This window comes from Akebia trifoliata, chromosome 13 (genome assembly GCF_017979445.1).
Source record: "Akebia trifoliata isolate Shusen 1 chromosome 13, ASM1797944v1, whole genome shotgun sequence".
NCBI classification, from domain to species: domain Eukaryota; kingdom Viridiplantae; phylum Streptophyta; class Magnoliopsida; order Ranunculales; family Lardizabalaceae; genus Akebia; species Akebia trifoliata.
In genome coordinates this window covers 30,550,470-30,561,086 of record NC_141387.1, presented here as the reverse complement: position 1 = coordinate 30,561,086, position 10,617 = coordinate 30,550,470, and the positions used below count along the sequence as shown (strand labels likewise).

The 10,617-nt window shown below is 36.5% G+C and overlaps 1 protein-coding gene and 1 long non-coding RNA gene across 6 annotated transcripts; both read left to right on the top strand.

Moving 5' to 3' along the window:
• The first annotated feature begins 734 nt into the window (after positions 1 to 734).
• On the top strand, positions 735 to 6,207 carry LOC147388273 (cytochrome b561 and DOMON domain-containing protein At3g25290-like). 5 transcript variants are annotated; one of them, XR_015171462.1, is made up of 6 exons: positions 735 to 1,407; positions 2,078 to 2,143; positions 3,855 to 3,954; positions 4,282 to 4,560; positions 5,298 to 5,552; positions 5,649 to 6,207. XR_015171462.1 is itself a non-coding variant. In XM_086421530.1 (5 exons), exons 3-5 carry the CDS (start codon positions 3,925 to 3,927, stop codon positions 5,946 to 5,948), a joined length of 585 nt encoding a protein of 194 aa, XP_086277656.1. In that variant the 5' UTR covers positions 756 to 1,407; positions 2,078 to 2,143; positions 3,855 to 3,924; the 3' UTR covers positions 5,949 to 6,207. The 5 variants fall into 5 exon arrangements, 3 of the variants coding, with proteins under 3 accessions (XP_086277656.1, XP_086277658.1, XP_086277659.1); XM_086421530.1 differs by lacking the exon at positions 4,282 to 4,560 and having other exon boundaries at positions 756 to 1,407; XM_086421532.1 differs by lacking the exons at positions 735 to 1,407; positions 4,282 to 4,560 and adding an exon at positions 1,727 to 1,744.
• A 3,032-nt stretch (positions 6,208 to 9,239) lies between these two features.
• Positions 9,240 to 10,617, top strand: LOC147388272 (uncharacterized). The gene is made up of 3 exons (XR_015171219.1): positions 9,240 to 9,360; positions 9,494 to 9,538; positions 10,541 to 10,617. It is a non-coding gene; the product is annotated as an uncharacterized LOC147388272 (long non-coding RNA).

Below are 10,617 nucleotides of genomic sequence, written 5' to 3'. Positions count from 1 at the left end.
GGTTTTGGAATGGGCTGATTTTTGGTGAGGATGATCTCTACGGAGAGGAGATCATCATCACCAAAAATCAGCCCATTCTAAAACTTCTAACCCATAAAAAATGATTTACAAAAAATGGACGGTCCACAATTTTTCAACTTGTAAACATGGGGCTAGAAGTTTTGGAATGAGCTGATTTTTGATGAGGATGATCTCCTCACCGTAGAGATCATCCTCACCAAAAATCAGCCCATTCCAAAACCTATAACCCATGTTTTGAAAAATGTTTTGCCAAAATGTTTGTCAAAATGTTTGTTGCTGAAAGGGACCCTATATATATATATATATATATATATATGGGTCCCGTTCGGCACCCTAAGTTTTACCACACACTTTAACAAACGCGTTTTGTCTTACATGGGTTAGAAGTTTCGGAATGAGCTGATTTTTGGTGAGGATGATCTCTATGGTGAGGAGATCATCCTCACCAAAAATCAGCTCATTCCAAAACTTCTAAACCCATCAAAATTGATTTACAAAAAATGGACGGTCCACGATTTTTCAACGTGTAAACATGGGGCTAAACATTTCGGAATGGGCTGATTTTTGGGGAGGATGATCTTCTAATCATAGAGATCATCCTCACCAAAAATCAGCTCATTCCAAAACTTCTAACCCATGTAGGACAAAAAACGTTTGTTAAAGTGTGTGGTAAAACTTAGGGTGCTGAACATTTCCCATATATATATATATATATATATATATATATATATATATCTCTCTCGATCGACATCGCTATTTATCTCCCTCTCTTTCCCGATCGACCTCCCTATCTCTTTCTCACAGTCGCTCTCTTGATCGATCGACCTCTCCATCTCTCTCTCTCGATCGATCTGTCTCCCTCGATTGATCTCATCTCCCACTCTATTTGATTGATCGATCTCGATCGAGAACTTCTTTCGAACACTAGTTATCAGATTTGTTTCTAGAACTTCTTTCCAACCCTAGATATCAGTAGATCTGGTTCTGAAAATCGAAACATTTTTGATCTATCAAGGCGTGAATGAGGGGCATTTGAAGATCGACTACAAAAGACAAACAATATGCAGAGTCGGGGATCGAATAACCGATTAAATAGTTTGGTTATCCGATCCCAAGGTTTTTGGATCTCAGATCATCGATGAAGATGAAAAAGAATCTGCATTACAAAATGGATTAGAGATGGATATGAGGTCTGCTTATGGTTTATCTTCGACGTCAAACAGGAAATTCGGTTCATCTTCGAACAATGCACTTGAGGCCTCTTCAGGTTCGAAACAGATCTCAGAAGAGAATGCTGGTTTTAAAGGCCCAAATGACACCAATTGTAGAAAAAGAAAAGCAATTTGAGGAAAAGTAGCTAAGGACCTCTCGGCCAATGATACAAAGGTATTTTTTTTGTATTTCAATTTGAATAAAAATTTCCGAATTCGACTTCAATATTTTGATAATTATGCACACACACACACACACACACACACACACACACACACAATTGAATTTTTTTCTCTTTCAGGCTGCAGAAGAGAGTGAGACGAATTCAAAGAGAAGCAAAACAGCAGAAAATGAAAATGTCGAATTAAGTGGGGGTAGTATCAACACAGCCGAAAATGGGGATCAAAAGCAAACCAAAAGTAATCCGAAAACACCGGAGCCTCTGAAGGATTACATCCATGTCAGAGCGAGACGAGGCCAAGCAACTGATAGCCAAAGTCTCGCCGAGAGGGTAAATTTCAAACGATTTTCTTGCATAGATGTTTTGACATGGATACAAGGTGTCTGACATGATGCTTTTGAGAAGCACAAAATGGGAATACACACATATAAATGTATTACAAAGAGCCTTCCATTCGTAAAGCGGATTCTGTTCTTGACTTTCATTTAGTGTTTTTCCTGTTTTCTCTATTCTAGTCTTTCATAATATAGTTTGTGACTTCTACTCTTATCTTTGTGTCCAATATTTATTTGATTAACAAACAGAAAACACTTTCTTCTAGCTAATTTTTTTCCCACACTAGTCATTACTTGATGTAGGATTTGTCATATTTAATGTATGCAGGTTTTTGCTTATTACATTCCCATGGAAGATTCATGGAACGGTCTTGTAATTCCTATATTATCACAGGTGAATTTCAGCAGCCATCTCTTTTGTACTACATACCCCATTCCTTTTCTGTGACTTGAAGATAAATCTACTATAACCATTTCTGCAGTATTTAGTCTTTGTTTCAGAGACCAAAGCTTTCCCCATTATCTTACCTGTAATTTTACATTGGATTTTTTTCTTTCATTTTTTTAAGTACCAAGTATGCAACATTACTTATTGGGAGGACTGTTGGTGTCGATTATTGTCTCCTAAGTTTCCTCAACTATTCTTTGTACTCCAATAAGAGGCTTCCTGTTAACGATGTCAAGATGCAAATAGGGAAGGAATATTCTTGGGATTTTGGATTTAGAAGGAATTTCAATGAATAGGAGATGTAGTTGGTGGCCACTATCATCAATCTAATCTCTCTTGTTCCGATGCTCCCTAGGGTAAGGATTAGAGGATATGGTTGGTGAGTCGGAATGGAAAATTTTCCTTTTAAGTCATCCTATGAATTCCACCCCCACGCGCGCACACACACACACACACACACACACACACACACACACACACATATTTGATAAATCATTCTATGAATCCCTTGTTCTAGTGCTATCCTCATTGTTTTCAACCTTTCCTCTTTGGAGCCCTAATGTTGCTTCAAATGGTAGTGGACATAAATCATTTGCATGCTAATAAATGGGCTAAAGTCATGAAAGATTCTCCATGGAGATTAACGAATTCAATTGACCACATAGAGTCCTCCTCAGTCGCTAGTTCCTTTTCCTCTCTTTTTTCCCCCCCTAGTCATTAAGGAGAGCTAACAATTTTGCAGATTCCTTGGCCAAAAAAGTTGCATTAATATGATCCTTAATGATTTGAATTTTCTCCTCCCTGATCTTAGTAGTTGCTATTATTTTAACGAAAAATTAATCACTCATCAAAGAAGGGTGAGAGAATGTTCATTGTTCCATGTGGCATATGTCCAGGGGCTTCGGACCATCCAATCAGTGTGAGCCTGAATGGATGATCCTGAACATCTGATAAATTGACCTAAGTCCATTGATGATTAGAATTATCTGATTAGACTAAGTTCTCTTTAGTCCAACTTTAATAGGTATTCCACCGATTGAATAGTCTCAACTGTGTGTGTGTGTGGGTGCCGTTTCAATGGAACTGAAAATGCACCATGTGTTGTGCATATGCTGGCTGCTTTTTACTCCCTCTATGATTTAAAGTACTATGCACTTTGAACTGTACTTGTGATCATAGTCACCAAAATCTCCAACTTATTGAAAAATTGCGATTAAATCATGACTTTTTTCCTTCACTGATTTAATAAAGATTTTTTTTATAGTAATATGTGACTTACGAACTTCGCGTTTAAATCATGAAAAACGAGGATGCAAATGAGAATGACATTGATTTGATATTTTTGATCTATTAATGAATCCTAATTCATACTCATGAATGTGATCTTTTTTTATTTTATTTTAATCATATATCTTGAGTATGTTGGGGATCTGTGATTACTTGTTGTGAATGCATAAATGATATCAACATGGGAATTCTTAATTTATCATTCTAGTTGAATATGGAATTTGATGATATAATATGAGAGCACCTGCTGGTAGGAACGATTAACAGTCCTAACTTAGCTCAGTTTTTTTTTCTGATGTTTCCCAACTTTACCCTTGACGACTTATTCCCGAAACCCAACTTCGTGACTATGCTTGTGATATGCATGTAGAGAGAACCTTTTTGAAGAGTTGCTGCAGGAGCAGGAAGAAGTTTCTAACCAAAGAAAACGTACTCGAGAAATGTTCCACATTCTTCAACAAGCTGTTCAGGTTAGTGATAGTTTAAACTAGTCTTGGGCTCACAAGTCACGACCGTCAGATCTATTGTATTCTTTTATTCGAATCCCGAAAAAAATTATGGCTAATATTGATTTTGGTCTGGGAGATCTCAGTGAATGTGATGGGTCCTTTCCCATCTGCTCCCCACGTACAAGTATGTACTTGGTAGACTGCCTTTTACAATTTAACTGAAGCTATCTTTGATTTCCTTTGGTTTTAATTCTCACAAGTCACAACCATCTTAGTCCTGCGGTCATTTTCTTTTAGTGCAATTCTCTTAAGAATTTCAAAATCTGATATGTGTGTTTCTTGTTCTAGACATTAGAACAAGTTGAATCTGAAGTGGCATCCCCTAGTTCAACATCAAGCTCAGGCACTGAAACCACCATGGGTTTGCTGAGTATTCCAGGCTTCTCTTCCTCACTCCACTCTACTCCAAATGGTGATTTCAATTCTTCTTACTCATCATTCGCGTCCAAATCTCGCAGGTTGTTTCCCACCTTTGAATCATAGGTGCATTTAGGTGCTATAAACAGTGTCTAATGCCAGGTTTTGTATAGTAGTGCGGCAGTTTCTATATTAAGATGATCATGTAAGGTATTTTTTTTCCGAATAAATTGTGCATATTATTACTGACCAATGTAAGCTTACAGATCATGAGCAATGGTGGTATTCACCACAACAGGGAACACAATACAAATTTGATAGTGTTTTGAAATAGTAAATCTTGAGCACATGTAATTGTTGTCTTAGGATAGTCTCTAATGGTTGCTCTTTGAAGATTACCAAACTATATACTCGCATTTACTAGGTCCAAGGTTCGTCCATTACGTGGCAAAGTTCTTATGAAACATCTAATAACAATTGCTAATTGTAAATGAAGAAGTATTCCTGTTCATTAGAGATTTTCTAATACATGTGAATCGATGAAGACTTATGGGCGACTTTCTAGCCTATTATGATGGTAAAATGAAGTATAGGACCGACATTTTGGGATGTAAGTGCTTTTATAGAATCACTTCTATAAGATTCCAATATTGCTAAACTGGCTGAATTGCTTTTTCTAATCTAGAGAAGTTTCCAATAAACAGCTTTTCTACACCACGTGGAAAATAATTATTTCAAAAGGAACACTTGATTTAATGAGTGGGGCAGAGCAATAGTACCCAAAGTAGAGGAGGAAATTCAAATCTCAAAAAGAGGAATGTAAGTTGTTTTTTTATGCTTAATTTTGTTTATTTGTGGTTTTTGTTACTTATTGGTTTCCTTGTAATATGATCTTAAAAAAAAAAAAAAAAAAAAATAATAATTTGTATTGTTTTTTTTTTTGGCAGATTCATGGAATTCTGAATGCAGTGAGTTGGGGAATTTTGTTTCCAATTGGAGCCATATTTGCTCGGTATCTCAGGACATTCAAGTCAGCAGATCCAGCTTGGTTTTATCTTCATATCTTTTGTCAGAGTTCTTCCTATGTTATTGGAGTTGCCGGATGGGCTACTGATCTTCAGCTCGGGGCCAATTCGAAGGGTTTGGTATACAAATCTCATCGGAATATTGGGATCACTCTCTTTTGTTTCGCAACATTGCAGGTAATTATAATTGTTCCTAATTTGTTTATTGTTTCTTATTTTAGGCACATTTTCTTAATCAATCATAACGAGTTTATCATTCTTTGTGTTGTGCAGATTTTCACATTGTTCCTAAGGCCAAAGAAGGAGCACAAGTATAGGATTTACTGGAATTTTTACCACCATATTGTTGGATACTCCATCCTTGTTCTTGGTATCGTCAACGTGTTTAAAGGTCTAGACATGTTGGATCCAGCTAAAATGTGGAAAACAGCTTATATTGTGGTATTGTGTGTATTGGGTGGGATTGCATTAGTGTTGGAAGTTACGACATGGATCGTTGTTCTGAAGAGGAAATCCGAGGCATCCACCGAACCTTATGATGGGAATGGCAAGCAACAACCACTCACAGTTTGATCAACAACAAGATTGCAGGGCCACATATAGTATTGGGGAGAGTTGGTTCTCTTACAGTTTGTCTATAAAGTTACTTCTTAGGCTTTCTCTTAGGTATCTCTTAGAATCTATTATTGCTTCTTCAATTGTTTGTGTTTTGTGTTCTAAATTAAATCAGGAGTGTGACATAAATAGCTGTATATATATCATATATTGCTTTATTGTCAGTTATTTGTAGCTTCGACAGAATTTTCGATCTTAATAAAGAGGTTTACATGTATATTAATTTTGGGTTATTTAGTTTAGTTTGGAACTTGTTTTATGATTTTTCTTTTTCTGATTTTTTTTTTTATATTATATTATTTCGTTCATTGTGATTGGTGAATTAGAGGACCGTGTTATTGTTTGTTAAACCTCCAAATTTGACGGTCATACTCTATGGATTTTTTTTTTATTTTTTTAAAGTCCATTTTCCAATAATTTGATAGTCTAGGGCCGTCAAAAAAAATAAAATTCTACAAGAGAATATTTGACGGGAGGGTCTGTCAAATTTCTCAAAATTTGACGGGCTAAGACCGTCAAATATGAGCCTTTTTCACATAGTTCTTCCTCATTTGCTCTCTAAATTTTATTTGGTCCCAAATTTTTGCACCACAAAACTTTGCACAATTCAGCAGTATTTTTTAGCACCGGGAAGTTTTGCATACTTTGTTGAGGAAAAAATATGAGGATTACAAAAATATTTTGATTATTCCCAGTCAATTGGTTTTAAATTTAAATTTCGATAATTTTGTCTAGGGTGTTTTATTTGAAGACTTATTGGATAGATGGGAGTCTGTTTGTCAGTGAGAAGTCTAGTTTGGTTTTTTTTTTTTGATGATGGGGGTGTCTGCACTTATGTCCGACTAGGGGGACCTGAAGAGCCAGGGCCGGAGCCAAGGCATATGGGTCCCTCCCCTAGGCACATACAATCACTATGTGAAAACTAGAAAATTCAACAAAAAAAATTGACGGGCTAAGGCCCACGAAATTTACAAACTGAATTTTGATGGTCTAGGACCGTTGAAATTCTTGATGTTCCCAGATTTGACGGCTTCGAGCTGTCGAATTTCTCTCATCGTTCATTAATTTGATAGTTTCGGCCCATTGATTTTTTTTTTTTTGACAATGAAAAATTCGACCCCTTGGTCCGTCGAATTTTATGAAATTTGGGTTTTTTTCACATTGTGAATGCCTGCACATCACACGCACTGAGTAAGTGAGGTTGTGCTCTCATGGGTGGCCCTGAGGAAATAATGCTCATATGGGGTATCAAACTCACAACCTACGGATTCTCACCGCTTATTGGATCCGAAATTGCCATTGAGCCACCCCCTTGGGGTTAGAAGTCATAAATTTTAAAGATTTAAATTAAATATTGATAAAATTGCAAGGGTAGGAGATTGCATTATAAGACCAATCATATTAAACTTAGCTTTCTCTTTTAATTTGTATGTACACCCGAAGATTTTGATTTGAATTGGGATTAGACAAACCATGGGGTTTCTCTCATTCTTCAAAATGTGATCAAAATTTTGTATTGTCTAGATTGACTAAAGTGAGCTAGAGCAAGTAAAAAATGTTAGTCAACCAACTACTCCAAAAGACAACTTGTTAGAGGGGGAGAATTATGAATATAAGAGGGTCATGGGGCTTAATTTGGGTATGACACACTTGAGAGTGGAGGAAAATATAAAATCAACACTTTCCCTTACCCATTAGGGTGGAAGGAATTGAACTCATGACCTTTACGAACGTTGCTTGCGCTCTGATACCATGTTAACCAACCAATTACTCCAAAAGACCAATTTGCTAGAGAGGGGAGAACTATGAATATAAGAGAGTCATGAGGCTCAACTGGGGAATGACACATCCGAAAGTGGAGGAAAATATACACTCAACACTCCCCCTCACTTGTAAGAGTGGAAAGAATTGAACCCGCTACCTATATGGAACGTAGCGCTCTGATACCATGTTCACCAACCAACTACTCCAAAAGGCCGATTTGTTATAGAAGGGGAGAATTATGAATATAAGAGAGACACAAGGCTTAACTGGGGTATGACACACCCTAGAGTGGAGGAAAATATACACTCAACAAAAAAGATTTACCATGATTCCAAAACCATCTTGAGAGAAGGATTTTTTTTTTTTTTTGAATCCAACTTTGGAGGGTGGCGTTGAATCAAATGCACATATAGCTTCTATTGGAAAAGTTGAATAATTTGAGGAGCATCAATTGAAGTTATTTGGTTTTTAGGAGACAGAGGTGTGTGACTCCTTATGCAAACATACCGAAAAGAGAAGAGAAAGGAACACTCAAAATAGAAAGACTCGCTCGAACAAGAAAACTGACTCATATTACATTGACCCTTGCTTCGTTGCTTTCTTCTGCTTGTCTCCGTGCCTTGGCTTCTCACCATCAACCCTATCTAACCAGTCCAGTAAAGCATCTAAGTCTGCCTCCTTGCTTCTTTCTCTTTCTCTACTGCCTTGGCAGCCTGTCCTTTCCCTGGCCGAATCTCACCGAGCCTTGCATCTCCTACTTGTTTCTTCTGCTTGGATGCTTGCTTCTACGCCATCCATGTCTTCTTATATATATACGTATTTCTTAAGCTGCCTCCGCCCTCGGCTTCGGCTACTCATCCGCCCCTGCTTCCTCCGCTATTGGTGGTGTCGATCCATCTGGAAAGAAACGCTATCTATAGAATTTTATGGCCACCCCAAACTCTTCGAATAGAGTTCTCGTTTAGATGAAGATGGTAAATTACTAAATTCAACAAACACCACCCTTTCTAGATTATCTGGAAAGTGATCTCTTGAATCAGAACTCTCTTCTTATAATTGATTTCTGATGGAAATTTACGTTGTGTTTGGATTGAGAGAAAGGAAGGGAAGGGAAGAGAAAATAGAACCTTTTCTCCTGTTTGGATTGTTAGGTGGGGAGGGAAGAGAAGAAAAATGGAGGGAAGGGAAGGGAAAAAAGTAAAAAAATTGTTCCCTTCGAAAATGGAGAGACGAGGAGGGAAGAGAAGAGAGCACATTTTCTATTCCAAATTTACCCTCATTCTTTTTAAAATTTCAAAACTTATTTATATTGACAGACCATTTATTACTACTTACACCCCATGTAATAAATCAGATTAACCTGATTTTAGAAACCCTAGAAATTTACAAAATGAAGGAGCCGAACTTGAATTGAACTCGAAGACGACCTCTCTCTCTCATTCTTCTGATTTTCTTCAAGAAACCCTCTTCAACGTCACACAAATTTCTCTTCTACACACCTTTTTCTTCTTCTTCTTTTTTCAAAAACCCTCAAAAACAAATTTGATTTCAAAAACCCTAGAAGTGTAGAACGAAGGAGTTGAACTCGAGTAGGAGACGACCTAAGGTATCCTCTCTCTCTCTCATTCTTTTGGTTTTCTCCAAGAAACCCTCTTCAATGGCACACATTTCTCTTCTTCTTCTTTTTTCAAAAATCCTCACACCCTCTGATTTTTTTTTTTTTTTTTTTTTTTTTGTAGTAACAGTGGGAAGTCATTATCTTCGATCTCAAGGTCATCAAGAAGGTAATTTTTTTGAAATCCAGATCTGTTTTTTCTTGAAAATCAAGAAAGTTTGATATTAGATATACTTTTCTAGATAACTATATTTTTTGCAATTGAATTCTCCATTAGAACAGTTGGAGTGTGAATTGTTCATGGATTTGGATTCATAGAGATGGGTCCAACATGCATTGGCACTGTGAAATTATTTGGCTAATTCAGGCCTAGACCCATAGCTAAGTTGGTTTGATGGATTACAAACCAACTTTGAGGTTGTGGGTTTAGTCCAAAATTGTGTTGGGTAATCTAGGTTGTGCTTAAAAATGTGTTTGTTGATTTGGATTAGAATTTTTTTTTGTTGTAAATTTTGGAGGTTTATGAGTGTTTGGTGGTTGGGAATTTGTAGTTGAGAGTTTAGAAATTTGGGTTTTACTTAAAATAAATTGCTGATTTGGTATCGGTAGAGGCTCTCTACAACTGATGAAATCTAAAAAAAAAAGATCACTAATTTTGGGAGGAATTTTATAGCTAATAAAATAGAATTTTAAACTTTTTATAGATTCTCTATTTCAAACTCAGATCATGAAACCCAACCAACACATATCAACTATGTGAACTTCGAGCTCATCAATGCTTTTTGCATTTGACATTCTACTTATTTTCGTGTTACTTACTTGCTTTAGATGCATTGTGGACTTGCTTTAGAATGGTTCATAAGTTAGGAGACAATACAAGTTATTTCTAGTGTATGCAGAAAAATACTTTTCTTATTTGTTGTAGTGCCTAAAAGAAATTCATCCAATTTCAAGTTTATTTTGTCACAAAGTTACCATCAGGACTGCTGACTCTGTCTTCTTGCCTTAGTTACTATTTGCACAGATAGGTTAGACATTCATTGATTATTGATTGCTTTTGCATGTCTATTTGGCAAATCTGCGCCTTAAGGAAGTTGGTACTGATGTGTTAATCACTGCATATGAACCGATATTAATGAAGTAGGTGTTGAATTATTGATTGCTTCTACAGGTCTATTTGGCAAATCTGCGCCTTAAGGAAGTTGGTATTGATGTGCTAATTACTGCATATGAGCCGATATTAATGAA

Coding starts and splice junctions, on each gene's coding strand:
- LOC147388273 (XM_086421530.1), top strand. CDS start 3,925: ATGTTCCACATTCTTCAACAAGCTGTTCAG. Junction 3,955..5,297: donor TTCTTCAACAAGCTGTTCAG/GTTAGTGATAGT, acceptor TTTTTTTGGCAG/ATTCATGGAATTCTGAATGC. Junction 5,553..5,648: donor TTTGTTTCGCAACATTGCAG/GTAATTATAATT, acceptor TGTGTTGTGCAG/ATTTTCACATTGTTCCTAAG.